The 16,961-nt window shown below is 45.7% G+C and overlaps 1 protein-coding gene and 1 long non-coding RNA gene across 2 annotated transcripts in view; one reads left to right on the top strand and one right to left on the bottom strand.

The window, feature by feature from the left end:
* DLGAP2 (DLG associated protein 2) overlaps positions 1-16,961 on the bottom strand; it is a 511,080-nt gene that overhangs the window by 109,199 nt on the left and 384,920 nt on the right. The window contains exon 4 of the mRNA XM_084826764.1: positions 5,091-6,163. Within this exon, the coding sequence (XP_084682890.1) occupies positions 5,091-6,092 (1,002 nt within the window). The 5' untranslated portion in view covers positions 6,093-6,163. The remainder of the gene's footprint in view (positions 1-5,090; positions 6,164-16,961) is intronic.
* LOC146359173 (uncharacterized) lies at positions 767-6,409 on the top strand. Its single transcript, XR_014786581.1, has 3 exons — positions 767-804; positions 4,958-5,393; positions 5,507-6,409. It is a non-coding gene; the product is annotated as an uncharacterized LOC146359173 (long non-coding RNA).

Genomic DNA, 16,961 nt, shown 5'->3' with positions numbered 1-16,961 from the left:
ATCATTTGTTTCTAGGATGACAGCAGTTCCCATTCTCAGCGTGCCTCCACTCCAACTAGCCATATTGGCTGCGTTCGAGTGTAATGCTAAACTACGGTTTAGTGTTATGTGAACGAGTCTCACGTTCTTGTGTTCTCCCTTTTGTCACAACTGTGGGAAGCAAAATCCTTCTGTGATCAGAAGTATTTTGCTTCCATTTTCAGCTAACTGGTTTGTTGTTAGGTCCTCACCTAGGCCAATACTGATGATATGATATTATGATATCGTGGTGATGTGGTTTGTTTTAATTATTGGTTAGGGCACATATGGGCAAGCCACAGCCTGTGAGCTGCAGGCAGACCTTGGAGGTCTCCTGTGCGGCCTGCTGAGTGCCTGAGCTTCCCCATGAATTTGCCCCCCCCCCCACACACACACAGTAAATCAGTGGCACCGATTTACTGCCAAAAATGGTGCCACTGCAGAAATTGCCACCAATATTGCTACTGAAATGGGCTCTGCCAGTACTTCCTGGGAGCCTAGCCCGTAACGCCCTGCCCCCAGCCCCAAATTTCTGAACACTGCAGATTAGCTGCCAAAATTACCATGGAGAGCAGCAAGGTGACAGCGGTGGCAGCTGTCATCCCTGTGGCTTATGCTGGGGCCCTTAGTGAGCTTGGCCCTCAGAGTGTGGACAAGAGATCATCTTCTAGCAGCCGCTCTCAGAGGACTCTATTGCTGTGCCTCTCAGCTGCTGCTGTTGCTCCAAAGTCGGTGTGGACTGACAGCCACACTTTGGAAAGGAATGAAATGGGAGCAAACAGCAAAGTAAGTGGGCTGGCTGTGACCTGAGGAGGAGGACCGGGGGGAGCATTAAAAAAAAAAAGGGGAGCACAGAGCCACGGAAAAATAGTGCCTTTTAATCTGGACATGTGCTCAAAGTGTGTTTTGAGTGGAAAGTGAAAGGAAAAACTTGCCTGTTTGATAGAGGGCTGTGGGCCTGCTCTTTAATCTGAGCTTAGTTCATGCCCGTTTTTGGTTCTGGCATCACCTCCATGGGCACGCAGCCCCCGACAGGTCGACCAACACCAAATGTGACCTTGACCCCCAAACCATTGCCCATCCCTGGTTTAGGGAAACAAGACAACTTAAAACTGTGGTTTCTGATACTGGCAGGTTTCTCTAAACCAGGGGTGGGGGACTATTTGTGACTTGGGAACCAAACTGGCCCTGGACTGTGTCATCAGGGGCCACATACCAACAGTGGGAGGGACCACCACCCAGAGTGCTGAGAACAGGGAAAAGGCTGCAGCAGGTCAGAGAGGAGTGCCTTACCTAGTCCCAGCATGAAGGGATCCACCTTAAAAGTGGTCTTGAAACAATTTTAGATAGATAGTTGTACTCTTTCAGGCCCTAGGTGAAGACCTTTTCATTTCCCCAGCATTTTAGCATTTAGTGTTGTAGTCTTTAATGTTGCTGTTCTACATCTGTTACTGTATTTTAAATTTCTGCACTGCTGCTAGGTTTTATTCAGGTTGTATTTTTATACTGTATGTTAAGCTTTTATACTTTATGCTGTTTTTATTCTGTACTTCCTTGTTTTCGTTTTTGTGAACCACCCAGAGAGCTTTGGATATTGGGCAGTATAGAAATGTAATAAATAAATAATCCATAGATAGATAGGGAAAAGGGTTTATTTACTTCACATTGGAAATAAGCCCCCCCACATAAATAATGATTACAAAACCTATTTTAACATTATCTTCTCACATCTGCTACAGTCAGTTATTTTATATGTTTATAATCCCATGTTTATCAAAAAGAAGACAAATGGGCTAAGAGAAATAGGGTACCTAAAAATGACCTAAGCTGTTACATCTCCCCGCTCCCCATTTACCCCACCTTTCATTTTGTTTATTTTCTAGACTGACATTTTTCAATTGCCTCCTTAGAAATGTTGACATCGGAATAGTGCTGAATGTGCACCTTACATATATTGAAAGAAGAAGATTTAGCTATTCAGCAGCAACTTCATGGTGCCTCTGAGCATATTGTTTGACCCAGTTATATGAGTACAGTAAAATCAATAGAAGATTTCTTTTCATTGCATTTCAATAATAAGAGAAGCAGGGTTGCATTTCCTTTAACTTTAAATATATGTTCTAGATTCTATGAAGCACTCTGATAACCAGGATCCATTTCCAAACATTTCTTAGAAGTGATCTCTTCTTCCACCATACAATGAATAGCTTTAAATGTTCTCTGCATCCTATTGTTTATTCAAAGGTTACACATTTTCCCCCTATAAATTAGTCAAACACTACTGGCAAATATGACAGCGGACCAAATGACTCAAGCAGAGATAGGTCAATGTATGCAGTTTGAACACACTAACAGATGATAGCAATCAAGTGATGAGGCCTCTCTAACCTGAGAACGAACAGCCCAATCCCCTTCACGCTTAGGGCCAAACTCAGTATGATGCAGGAGATCCATTGTTAGGATCCCATACTGCTTTACGAAACAAACTAATTAGCAGTTTGACATAGCGGCTCCAAAAAGGAAGAAACAGGTCAAAAGGGTGTTTTACTTTCAGTTTCCCCAATCAAAATTGCCCTGGTGCCCCCTAAAAGTTTCTATTAGCTCCAGAGAGGAACGTATGTATATTAGCTCCATAGAGGAACATATATAGTATGTACCCACATGATACCTGTACGTTTTCTTCCACAGAGCTTATAAACAGATGTGTGACAGGGGGTGTGGATTTAGACAGGCAAATGATGCGTGCCATGTGGGAACAGGCAGCCCCCTCTCCAATGCTACTTTCCTGATCTTTGAAGCACTTACTTGGGGCTGCGAATTATTGGAAAACAACAGAAGGTCCAAATCATGGATCTCCTTAGTCATGTCTTGTGTGTCCCTCAAGACCAAGTTGTGCAGGAGGGAAACTTACATCAATTGGACTTAAGCATTCATAAAATTCTTGCCTTAACAGGAGAAAAAAAACAGTTGCCAGGCAATGTGTGCAATCCAGCAAAATTTTGTTTTAAGGGTTTAACTACAACTCACACACACACACACACACACACACGTGTGTGTGTGTGTGTGTGTGTGTGTGACAAAGCCCCAATGCCATTTTAAAAGCAGTTTCAGGAAAGAGGGAATTAGCAGAACGGTTGCAACAGGGGGAAGAAGAAAGCAGCCAAACCCAAAATGGAGCAAAGAAAAGATGGAAGGGTAAAGGCCTGAAGCAGGGATGCAGAACCTCCGGACGGAGGTCCCAATCTGGCCCTCTGGGGCTCCACCCCCTTTAGTCCTTCTAAATCTACAATCGTTTGGTAGTTTCCCAGCTTTTGTTCAGTTTTCTTCCCATTCTAAAAGGTTGTAATGCCTCTCCTAAAGCTTGGTTACTGGCACTAAGAGCTTTAAGCTTATACTATTCACACATTAAGATCATCGTCTGAGGCCTTCCTCCAGGTGCCCCTGCCAAATGAGGCAAGCTGGGTTGCTACAAGAGAGAGAGCCTTTTCAGTGTTGGCACTCCATTTGTGGAATGTTATCCCCAGACAGCCTTGCACCTATGTTATGGTCTTTCCAGCCCCAGGTGAAGACCTTTTAATTCTCCCAGGCATTCAGAGAACTGTGTTTAGTGCTTTTAGTATTTTTAGTAGTAGCAGTATTCTGCTGCTGGCTTTAATTGGGTTTTATGATGACGTAATATTTTTTTTCTTTGCTTCTTGTTTTATCTTGGTTTTATGCTGCACTGTTTTTATGTTTTGTTTTAATGTTTGTTCTGTATGTTTTTAATGTATTGTACACTGCCCAGAGAACTTCAGTTACTAGGTGGTTTAAAAGTACAGTAAGTAAGTAAATACATAAATAAATAAAACAAATAAGCTAAAATATGCTGGTGTCTTTGGTATTTCGGCCTTGCCCCCATTTGCCTTTAGCCCTGCCCACCACTGGAATATGGCCCCTGAGAACTTCTCTGAAATGGAATTTGGCCCTTGGACTGAAAGAGGTTCAATACCCCACGCTTAAAGGCACCTCCTCCCAGCTCACCACTTCTCTACTCTACGTTTCCCCCTCCTGAAGCTACCTTTCTTTTTAAGAAATGGCATTGGGCTCTATAATACGTGCAATGTAGAGGTAGCTGAAATAAATGAGTATCATTTAGGCCCTTTATGATTCCTAAGCATGCCAGAAATCAGATGGTCATACTGTGCATAACATTCAAAGATAGCAATCATGGAAGATCCATTCCAGAGTGTAAACATGGTCCTCCCAGGGAACCCAGTGGTATTTTCTCCCATTTGGTTAGCAGGTAGTAAGATTCATAGGGCTCATCATTGCTTGTACTGGGTAGGAGTTTGTGAATGGCCCAAAAAGGAAATAGCAACTGAAGAAGCTAGAAAGTAGGGATGGGAGAACCAAGGATGGTGGGGCTTGCTGAAATTCTTTGAACTTTACTTCAAAGCTTAGGTCATCTCACTCCTGTTCTCATTTGCAACCTTTTTTCACTTCGTTCAAATGGGAAAAGTTGTACATTTTTTGAAAGTTGCACCTTTTAAAAAGTTGCATATTTTTTTAAAGTTGAGCATTTAAAAAATCTGAGTGCAGCTTTTGCGGATGCAAACACAAGTTCAGGAGGACTTTGCGAACTTTTCAGAGAACATGTCCTCCCATTCGCATTTGTGTTCAGGGTTGCAAACAGGGCATTTTTGAGTGATTTGTGAACTGAAACAAAATTCTCATACTACAAAATGAGCTCAAAGAAATAATAATGAAGATATTTCTGTGAAGTGATTTTTAGCCATTAGATGCTGATGGGATCTCTTATATTTAAATGATGACCTATTACATTTCGAATTTACATGACCAATTTGATTGTGTTTTACTTTTTGATTTTACTAAACATCTATTATGAATAACGTATTAATAAGAAACAATTCCCTTTCTCTCTCTCATGTTTTATTTCCAGGTGGAGACGGACTATGCAAAATTAGGGAACTTGTAATGAAATACGTAAAACATGCACATAGAAATCCCTGTGGCCTAGCTGATAATAGCTTGTTCCGTTCTGATTAATAATATTAACTGCATTTAGCTCTTACCTGAAGGTAATGGCATGGTCTCAGGGAAGGTTTTATTTCCTGATGAACTAGAGGCTTATCTAGGTTAAGGGATGACTTGCGATAAGCTTCTTTAGCCTGGCTTACTGTAAGCGTGGACCAAGAACTCCTTTTCATGTATTTGCCATCAGGGGCCATCGCCAGCCCTTCACAAGCCGAACATTTTACATCATTGTTACTTTTTGAAGTCTTTAATGAGAGATCCCCAAAGTGTCCCTGAAGTGCTTCTGGGTAGCAATGAGAGATATGGTCCACGTGATGCCTGTTTACAACACTAGGTGTTCGGTAAGTGCTATCACTGTCCAAATTATCATCAGAGCTCCACCAACTGCTCATTCCAGTTTTATGCTTACTCTCCGGTTTCCGCTCTTTACTTTTACTTCTTTTGCTGTGTTTAGAATGATGTCCATGATGATGGTCATCCCCTCGGCCATCTCCCTTTGTCCCGTTGACATTGCTCTTGGAAGATCCTTCCAAAGAATGAGATTTCGTGAAAAGTTTTTGTACGGAATGGACAAGGTGACGTATTCTCCCTGGGCTTTCACTGCGTTGTTCAGCGGCTGTTGAGGTCCTCTGGTACTGCAAAGTATGAAAGCCATCCCTGTGGAGAGGAAGTTGTTTCTCAAACTGATCCAGCAGATTCGCAGGGATCCGGTTAATCTTCGTGTTGGCGTGAGACATGGTGCAATCGTCCCGAGTATCGTAATGTGAGGTGTAGTGCATTCTGGGGAAAGTGCTACTGGACATATGATCGCCCATAACCATGGGCATCATCATGCATTCTGAATGGATGGAGCTTCGCGGCGAGCAGCGATGGTGGTCCATCGAGCAGCTCTCCGTTGGGCTGAGAAGATATGATTGCCTTGACTCCTGGCCATGGTGAATATGATCGTGGGCGTGTTCACAATCTTCAGGGGATGCTAAACCACACGTATGCGCAGAACATAGCTGTGGTTGATTGCGACTGCCAGATAATCCTTTCATGTTCCTTGAAACAGGAGAGTAACTTTCCTCATTGAAGTGCTGCTGAGTCGGAGACCATGAGTACGGCTGGTCTGTTAACAGAATACACATACGCATTAGATAGGACAAATGCAGTGACAGTTAAGAGCATAATACAAAGAAATATTGATTTTTCATTTCTGGCATGAGTGCCAGAATTATTTATCAGGTAAAAATTACAGTTAACTTGACTTCCTCCTTAGCAAACTATTTACCAAACATTTATGAGTTTGTGTGTCATTCTGTATCGAAGAAACATCATTTTGACAAAAATAAACAAAAACCAATGAGGTTATCTAAATGTTTTGTCGACTGCTTGATGATGTATTCTCTACCCATGTTTTGTTTCCTTCCCATTGTAATGCATGCTATCATCTTCCCCCTACTGTCCACAAATGTCTCCATAAACCACAATTCTTTTTTCTGAAAGATCCTTTAAGAAAAAAAAAAATCAGAGTCAGTCCAAGTCCACAAACCTATTTCTATCATTGTACCTGCAAAGGCTCAGCTTCTTACCAATCATACTAATGTAGCAGTGCACATTACCGCTTCTACCAATGGTTATTATTACCCATGCTGAGCCTAATGGAAAAAGATGGGTTCAAATGTAATATATATAATTCTTGCGTTCTCACTAGCTAAAGCAGACACATACTACAGAAGCTGCAGATTCTGCTAAATTTATTAACTTTTCCTCATGACTTTCAGGGTAAAGTTATATGCCTAACAAACAAAAAAGGCTTCTAATTAAGTGTGTCTTCTATAGAAAGCTCTATTGTGTTTGCAGTTTGATGAATTCTTTTGCTCAATGTTATACAAGATCTTGCAGCTGTGAAATTTTTGCAAACAACTCAGGGAAAGCAGAGAACGCTTCAGTTTGATTTAGGTATTCAGAGACCTCCTCAAATTTCAGTTTATTAAACTTTTCAAAAGGAGATGAACATCTGAAATGTAAGAGCACTGCTTTTACAGGAGCAGCCGCACATTTCAGTAATTATACTTTATGTTGGTTTCTTCCCAGCGTTTTGACATATTTGCTCTAGAAAACATAGTTATTGGAAGTTATTACAAATGCACAATACTAATAAGTAGTAGATTTCAAGGGAAATTGAAGCCAGAGAATACAGTCCTTGTCATACAATAGCTTCAATTGATTGACTTTGAAATAGCCTCTGATGGGATACATAGAATTTGATGTAATGGATAGCATCTGCTCCTTGGCTATAGTGGAAATGGCAACCTTCACAATCTAGGTGCTTACTATAAGTAGCCCCTCTTTTCCTGCCCCATTTCTAACTCATAGAATCATAGAATAGTAGGGTTGGAAGGGGCCTATAAGACCATCGAGTCCAACCCCCTGCTAAGTGCAGGAATCTAAGTCAAAGCATCCCTGACAAGTGGCTGTCCAACTCCATCTTGAATGCCTCCAGTGTGGGAGAGCCCACTACCTCCCTAGGTAATTGGTTCCATTGTCATATTGCTTTAAGAGTCAGGATTTTTTTCCTGATGTTCAGCTGGAATCTGGCTTCCTATAACTTGAGCCCATTATTCCGTGTCCTGCACTCTGGGATGATCGAGAAGAGATGCTGGCCTTCCTCTCTGTGACAACCTTTCAAGTACTTGAACAGCACTATCATATCTCCCCTCATTCTTCTTTTCTCAAGGCTAAACATGCCCAGTTCTTTCAGTCTCTCCTCATAGGGCTTAGTTTCCAGTCCCCTGATCATCTGTGTTGCCCTCCTCTGAAAACTCTCCAGTTTGTCTGCATCCTTCTTAAAGTGTGGAGGTGCCCAGAACTGGACACAGTACTCAAGATGGGGCCTAACCAGTGCTGAGTGGAGGGGAACTAGTACTTCACATGAAGCTATATTTCTATTAATGCAGCCCAAAATAGCATTTGCCTTTTTTTGCAGCCACATCACATTGTTGGCTCATATTCAGCTTGTGATCTCCAGCAATTCCAAGATCCTTCTCGCTTGTGGTATTGTTGAGCCAAGTATCCCCCATCTTGTAACTGTGCATTTGGTTTCTTTTCCCTTGGCATTTATCCCTATTGAATTTCATTCTGTTGTTTTCTGCCCAGCACTCCAGCCTATCAAGATCACTTTGAATTTTGTTTCTGTTTTCCAGGGTATTAGCTATCCTGCCCAACTTTGTGCCATCTGAAAATTTGACTCATGTCGTGTGCTGCTAGCCGCCGCCCCCCAACCTGCATTACAATACATTGGTTGCAGGGGGTCTAGGGAGGGAGCAGATTTTTGGAAATGGCCAGGTTTTGAAAATGACCCTGCCCGGCAATTAAGAAATCCATGTGCAATTATGATCTGAGCCCAATCCCCTGCTCCAAATGTCAAAGTGCCAGCACTCCCATCTGCCAGTTTCTCCTCTTCGCCATTTCCCAAACCTTCTCAAATTTACCAAGCTGTGGGTTGAAGTGGAGTGGATTGGGTGGAGAAGGACGGAAAATAGCAGCCAAGGCTAAAGCTCAGGCTCAAACCTCTTCTGAGGGGATAAGGCATTGCTCATGTGAATTCTGGGAAATGTAGCCTATTAAAAAAATCCTCCTAGCTAATTGAGTAGGAGGCATAAGAAATTACAGTTCCCAAAGTTGTAGTCAGACACTCTCATTGTAGAGAGCTAGAAATTTATAAAGGTTTCCCCCCTCCCCAAGGTTCAGAAAGGGGTGTGTGTGGGGGGAGAGAGAGAGAGAGAGAGAGAGGATCACAGCCCTCTCTACTGTAGATATCAGCTGCAGGGTCAATCTTCCACTATCCACATTCAAAGTTCTCTTTCAGCACTGTTTATATGCTAAATAACCACATGACTAGTCACCATTTCCAAGTAAAAATTACTTCCAAGTACACAGGAAGACTTTACAAAAGTTAGCTCCTTTTTCTTTTTAAGCCAGAATTACTAACTTAGGTGGGTATGTGTATGAGTGGCCTAATAACAACTCTGGATTTTTGTGTAAGACCAATTTATTGTAACTGTACTAAGATTTTTCCTATTCACAGATTCCTCAACACTCCTCCCACCCCCAGCCAGATCCCTGAAACACCTTTAATGATATGGCTGAATAAATGAAATGAGTGCTTAACTTCGATGACATACTTTTCATCAAGAAATCAAACAACACTCTGGGATTAGCCTTGTAACAAGCAATCAAATTAAGAATGGTTAACTTGGACAATAAAGAAATCATTATACTTTGTGTTGTGGATTTTAAAATGGCAAGCTACACTTAGGGGGTGGGGGAAAACTTTGCAAACAAAAAAAATACATCACTAAATATCAGTGAAATGGTTCTTATGCTTCTGGGTAACAGAAGGCCTCTGCAACCTGATGCTGACTATAAGCAGATAGTGAAGGCCTATTTGACCTTAGATAGCATCCCAGTTTGGGGAAATAGTGAAGTGAAGGCCTATAAGAACTTGCTGCTTATCCACTAAGGAGAGAACAAGGCTCTGTCTTCAGCATCCACTCAATTATTCAACTGGGAGAAACATTAAATATTTAGAGCCACTTCCCATTCTTTTATGTTCTGTTTTCCTTAAAACAATTGAAACGGGAAGCAATCTTTAAATGGTTCTATGATAACAAATGGATTGCAGCCTGCCCTTAATCAGCCTGGTTTTTTCTTGCTCAGGATCCTTCTGGCTCACACAGGCTGCAGGGTTGCCATGTGGTTATTTTTGTGTGTGTGTGTGTGTGTGGAGCATCCACAGCAATTTTTGATTCAGACTCTTAAAATTAGTGTTGTGCCAAAACTTTCATCTACATTTTCCCAACGATCTTAATTTCATTTGATGGGAAAGCTACTGCTTTCGAAACCATTTTTAAAGGAGGAAGACAATTTTGGTCTTGTTCTTGCACTTCCTTTAGTTAGAAGGTGGCTGAGGTGTGAGTATGTGTTTGTATATGTGATTTGTCTTTCACTGTATGCTGATCTCTCCAGTGGTCTGGAACCTCCCTGGCTTCCTGCACTTCAACCAAAGCCCCAGTGAAGATGTCATGAGGTAATGTCTCCCATGGGGCTTTTTCAGATCAGGAAGCGTGGGCAGTTGGGGAGGCTGCACAGTGTGGTGAGATGTACAACAGAAAGTGGGGGGAACCACTGAGCACTCTCAGGCACCTCAGATCAACAAGCTCAAAAACACCACCAACTCTAAAACACCCTGAGAATGTGGCAGAAAAACAGAAACCTCTTTCACGGTGTTAGATAAAAAGGGGAGGTCATAAGTATCTAGTGTAGCTAGTGACTCGGTCACGTAGGCATGACACATGACCAATGAGTCAGCTTAAACTGAGAGCATGCGCAGAGACAAAGAACTGATGGAAAAGTACTGAGCCGTTAGGGGTGGGTATAAAAAGGTTGGGCGCGCCATGTTCTGGGTCCAGACTGCTGTGCACCCGTTTTGCAAAACGATCAATAAAACTTTGTTGGCTCCACTGTCGCCTGCTTGGCCTCTCATTTAACCAGAAGCAAGAACTTTTTCTAACAATTTGGTGCCGTGACTCGGATCGTGCCTTCTGGGGCACGTTCTCACGCGTCGAGCCGAGGGGCCGCGGTGGGGAAGTGGCCACAGGCGGTTAACTTATACTGCCTTCTCCTCCCTGGCGGCGGGGAGATGCTCGGGGACCAACGCCATTGTAAGGGAGACCAAGAGCACCCTTTTTAAGGTACCGGCAGTGGATCCATGAGGCAGCTGGCTGCAGCTGCGGGTAGAGTACTGAGACTTCAGGGTAAGTGGCAACTTACACTCAGGGAATTTGTGGGACAGTGGTGTGTGTGTGTGTGTCGAGATTTGTGTGAGACGCCTCTGGGCGAAGCAAGTGAGGAGCCCCGATCTGCATTTCCCTACCCCGGCGACAGGCTGGGTCAGAGAAGGGCGAAGTGTACGAATTGTTGGCTGAAACCACTGCTATCATGGGCGGATCCCACTCTAGGCCTGAAGAAAAGTCTCAAACACCCTTGGGATGTTGTTTGCGCAACTGGAATAAGTTTAAGCAAGATTATGGAACAAAAATGACGAAGGACGGTCTTGTCCTCCTTTGTACCTGGGAGTGGCCAGTATTGGAACCACGATGGCTGCCCGAGGGGTCTTTTGATCCAAAAATTGTATCCGCTGTATGTGTGATAGTTACCCAAAGGGGAAGTTGGGACCAGTTTCCTTACATTGACTCGTGGGCAACAAATGTGCCCTTAGAAGGAAAACCAGCAGCTTGGGTGGTAAAATGCATGTCTCTGGTCCTCCCTGTAATAACTACTAGAGTCATCAAAAAACAAAAGCCGCCGGCCGCCTTTCCCACGGCGCCGGAAGATCCATTACTTTCCCCACCCTATGGAACGGCCGTGTCAGGCGCCACGCGACCCCATCTGGTTGCTCCCCCTTCCCCCTCCTTGGAAAACTTGTTCAGCGAAGAGGTAAGGGATTGTGATCTCGTGACGGAAGACCGTCATCGCCTTCAACAGCATGTGGAGACAATTGAGAGAGCCCTAAAGTCGATGGGAAGGGAAGTGGGGCCCGTCCTACAAAAGGCAGATAGCCCAGAGAGTAGAGGGGAGAAGGGGGGTGCCACCCATAATTTGCGAAAGGATCCACAACCACCAACCAAACTGATGCTCCCCATAAGAGAGGTCCCAGATCCCACTGCTCAGCATCTCCAAGGGACTATGTTTATATATGTCCCTTTTACGTAGGGTTGGCGGAGAATTTCTCCACGAATCTTCGGGAGGCCGAGTGCCGACGCATTCGGCCCCCCGAAAGTGTTGGGGAAATTCTCCGCCGGCCCCCAGCCCCCCCCCCCGGGATGGGACTTACCTTCAGCGAATGTCACTCTCGGCGGCGGGTCCCAGCGGCGTTTCAGCGGCGTTTCAGCGGGGGCGGCGGCTGGTCTCCCGACCGGCTGCCGCCACCACCATTGCAAAAAAAAAAAAGTAAAGTAAAAAAAACCCCAAACACCCGTGATAGGCTACGTAACGATTTACGTAGCCTATCACGGCTAGATTTCCAAAGTCAGCCGTGATAGGCTACGTAAATCGTCACGTAGCCTATCACGGGTGACTTTGGGGGGGAAAAAAAAGTGCGTACGCAAATGGCGGTGCCCATGGGGCGCCGCCATGTGCATTCCTTATTTTGGCACGTCTAGTCTACGTAAACATTTACGTAGACTACGGCGAAAATAAGGGAACGCTATTTGCGTTGCCCTTATTTTCGCCGTAGTCTACGTAAATCTTTACGTAGACTAGACGTGCCAAAATAAGGAACGCAAATGGCGGTCCCCATGGGAGCCGCCTTTTGCATACGCGCTTTTTTTTTTCAAAGTCACCCGTGATAGGCTACGTGACGATTTACATAGCCTATCATGGCTGACTTTGGAAATCTAGCCGTGATAGGCTATGTAAATCGTTACGTAGCCTATCACGGGTGTGTGTGTGTGTGTGTTTTACTTTTTTTTTCGTGGCCGGGTAGACGGGGTGCTCCTACCCTGCCTGAATTTCACCGGCGAGGGACTTATTCACAACCCCACCTGGGATGACACTCAAATGTTACTGAATACTTGTTTTCTCAGTCAGAAACCTACTATTCTTGCCGGCATGCGCGCCAAGCTTAGGGAGGATCTCCCCCTAGCGACCGAAGATGAGATAGCAGCGGTGCTGCCTTTAGGACTGCCTGATTGGGGAGTGGCCACCGCTGCACAAAGGCAGCGGCATGCCAAGTATTTTCGGCTCATTTTAGCAGGCATGAGACAAGCTGCGCGAAAGGCCACCAATCTATAGAAGGTTTTAACATGAAAAAAAGATAAGAACGAGCCGCCCACAGCTTTCCTTCAGAGATTGAGGGAAGCCTTTGGGAAATATACAGACATGGATCTGAGTGATCCCAATAATTTGAGAATTCTCACGACTGAGTTCGTGGGTAATAGTTGCCAAGATATTAGAAAGAAATTGCAAAACGTCGAAGGAGGGTTGGCAGTGGACCTGGGAGTGCTAGTGGAAGTGGCCCAAAAGGTGTATGAGAGACGTGAAGAAGAAAAAGAAGAAGAAGAGAAAGTGCATGAAAAACGGCAGGCAAAGCTTATGGCAGCTGTGTTTAAAGGGGAAGAAGAGAAGAAAGGAGAAGAGAAAAGAGGGAAAGGAAGGAGAAAGGGGCCTCCCCTTGGGAAGGATCACTGTGCCTTCTGCAAGAAAACTGGGCACTGGAAATGTGAATGTGAAGCGTTGAAACAAAAAGAGAGGGATGACGCTGAGGGAGGAGCTCAGGGAGTCCTCCATGTTAGGGAAGACTAGGACAGACCGGGGCCCGGCCCCCTCCTGGCCATAACAGAGGCTAGAAGGGACCCTATGGTCAGAATAAAGGTTGGGAACCGTCCTTACAATGCCCTCATAGACACGGGGGCCGCCCTGTCCATCCTCCCTCTTGGTCGGCCACCAGGGGGAACAGGAGGGACTACCACCATAATGGGCATTGAAGGGAAAGCCACCCAGGTGCCCCTCTCCCAACCATTCCTCACAAAGGTTGGAAACACCCATTTAGAGCATGTGTTTATCTGTACCCCCTCTTGTCCGGTGGCATTATTAGGGAGGGACCTATTGGCTAAACTCCAACTCGAAATTGCATTTACCCCAGATGGGAAAATGGAGGTGCGGCTCCCCAAACAGCAAAGTAGCAATTATCAGATGGCACTCTTGAACGCCATACCAGAACCCCATGCAGAGAAGGGGGCAGAATGGAAACAGATAGAAAACCGAGTTAATCCCCTGGTTTGGGCTGGAAAAGGAGGGGCGGCCCGCGCCAAGACAGCCGCACCCTACAGAATACCTCTTAAACCAGGAGCCAGGCCAGTTCATGTGAAGCAGTACCCCCTATCGCGACAAGGAAAAATTGGACTGCAGCCAGTAATATCAAGACTGCAAGAAGAGGGATGCCTAATCGAGGTAATGTCCCCCTACAACAGCCCCATCCTCGCGGTATCCAAAAAGGAAGGAAAAGGATACCGACTGGTGCAAGACCTCTGCCTCCTCAACCAGCAAATAGAAGCCCCCTACCCTGTGGTGCCAAACCCACACACTCTCTTGACAAAAATTCCAGAAAGCCATGAATGGTTTACCGTCATAGACCTGAAGGATGCTTTCTTCAGTATCCCACTGCATCCAGACTCGAGGCCGTTATTTGCCTTCCAATGGGACGACCTAAGAGGCACTGTCAAGGTTCAACTAACAAGGACAGTGATTCCCCAGGGGCTTAACCTATTGCCTGTCGTCTTTGGCCAACAGCTTCAGAAGGATTTAGGGCCATGGATCCGTCAACACCCTGAGATAAATCTCTTGCAGTATTGTGATGACCTCCTAATTTCGTCTCATACCAAGGACGAATGTCTAGAAGGGTCGATCTCCCTTCTAAATCATCTGGCTGAAGGAGGCTACAAGGTGTCCAGAGAAAAAGTACAGCTAGTTCAACAAGTCATGAAGTTTCTTGGATATCGACTAATGAAAGGAACACGAAGCTTGAGCCAAGACAGGGTCGAAGTTATCTGCACTTGCCCTGCTGCCTCCTCTCCTCGTGAGCTACGGGCCTACCTGGGACTGACTGGGTTCTGTCGATTATGGATCGCAGAATATGGAGAAACAGCGCGACCATTATATGAGGCACTGCAAAAGGACAAATTAAAGGAGTGGAGATGGACCAAAGAGATGAATAAGTCTTTCCTCAGTCTCAAAGCTGCCCTTGTGAATCCACCTGCCCTGGCTATACCGAACCCCAACCGGTCCTTTAGGCTTTATGTACATGAAAACAAGGGGATAGCTTCGGGGGTTCTCTGCCAGAAGAAAGGACTGGCCTGGAGGCCTGTGGGATATTACTCCAAGGTCTTAGACGCTGTGGCAAGGGGCTGGCCGAGTTGCCTTCGAGCAGTGACAGCTACAGCCCTAATCAACACAGAGGCAGAGAAGATGACTATGGGAGGACCCACTGAAATTTGGGTCCCCCATGGTGTGCCGCAGATCCTGGGATCCGGAGGAGGAAGCAAATTCCTCATCCCTGCCAGGCACTCCAGATATGAGATAAGCCTACTCCTGAATGAGAGCCTCACCTTTAAAGCATGTTCCAGCTTTAACATCGCTGCACTAATGCCAATACTCCAGGGCCCAAATAAGGCTGGACCACCTGCCATGATTGCCTTGAGATATTGGACTTAGATACAAAAGGCCGACCTGATCTAGAGGATGAGCCAATTGAAGGGGCTGAGGACTTGTTTGCTGACGGGTCCAGTTACATGCTAGACGGAAAGCGGTATACAGGAGCAGCAGTCATCACTCAAGACAAGAGTATACATGAAGAACAGCTACCGCCACATTTCTCCGCCCAGTCCGCCGAATTGGTGGCCCTAACAAGTGCGCTCCAGGCCGGAAAAGGGAAGCGAGTTAATATCTATACTGATAGCAAAAACGCTTTTGCCATCGTACACGCCCATGGGCAGTTATGGAAGGAAAGAGGCTTCCTCACGGTTAACAGATCCCCGGTGGCCAACCGGGGCCTAATAGTAGATCTTCTTGATGCACTTCAACTGCCCCTACAAGTGGCCATCATCCACGTCCGAGCCCACGGAAAAGAGGAGGACAGATGGAGAAAAGGAAATCAAAAAGCAGATGAGGCGGCGAAGAGGGCAGCCCGAGAGGGAGTTCAAGGGGTGTTCCTAGTCCTACCGGGGCAGGAGGACCCACCCACATATTCCTCCTCTGAGTTGCAGATGGCGCGGGAACACGGAGTATATCCTCGGACCGATGGGTGGATCCAGATGACAGATGAAAGGTTACTCCTACCACAGACCTTGCAGAAGGCCGATGTCAGGGTGGGCACTGAGCCCATAGAATCCCAGAGTAGTTCTGATTCTGAGGAAGAGGAGTCGCTCCTGGGAGAGGAGCGCGCTCCTCTTTCCCAGGGCCAACAGCTGATGGAGATTCCTCCCACCAGCATTCCTAGCTTAGATAGCAGTCCTGGGAGTGACAGAACGCGGGAAGCAGACTTGATGGGCGCGTGATGCCGATGCAGAGAGTGGCGCCAAATGGAGGGCGCGGAAAGGAGGCGTAGTGCCTGGTTGGCGCACAAACAACGGCTGCGCCCAGAGGATCCAAGGGAAAAGGGGAGGGACTCTCCCTAGCCCTTAAGTTCAGGTGTCTGCCAGTAATTCCCTTTCAAACGGGGACCAACTGTTCCAACTTAGGGCATAGGTACTCTGCTGCTCATATCTAGTTGCTAACAGTAGAGTTGTTAAGTTGTAAAAGAGGTATAAAGCTTTGAAAATAATCCCTTTGTCTGTGTCTGGACTTGGCTACTGGATTAGACTGAGAGAGGCCTCCAAGGAGCCCTTGAGAGCCGTCTTAGAACAGGTGCATCACTCCCTCGGACACCCAGGGGCCTCAGCTATGATTGAGTACTGTAAAAGACTGTTTGTGTCCCCAGGTTTGACAGTCTGCACCCATCGGCTAGCATCAACTTGTGAGATCTCTGCCAGAAAACTAACCCTGCAAGATCGCCTCCTCCACCCAAAGGAGGGAGGCCTTGGGCATATTATCCCTTCCAGAGGGTCCAGATTGATTTTGCTGAAATGCCACCTTGCAGGGGTTACAGATACCAGGTTGTCATTGTGTGTCAAATGACAGGATGGATAGAGGCATTCCCATGTAAAAATTGCCAGGCAAAAACTGTAGTCTCCAAACTATTGCAAGAGGTAATACCACGGTTTTCTTTGCCCAAAACTTTTGAGTCAGACCAGGGTTCGCACTTTACTTCCACCATTACCCAAGGGTTGGCCCAAGCTCTGGGGATAGATTGGCATTGCCCCTGGAGA

Source organism: Heloderma suspectum, chromosome 1 (genome assembly GCF_057233095.1).
Source record: "Heloderma suspectum isolate Gila_16-S chromosome 1, 16-S_ref, whole genome shotgun sequence".
Lineage (NCBI taxonomy): Eukaryota > Metazoa > Chordata > Lepidosauria > Squamata > Helodermatidae > Heloderma > Heloderma suspectum.
This window is presented reverse-complemented; position numbering and strand designations above follow the sequence as displayed.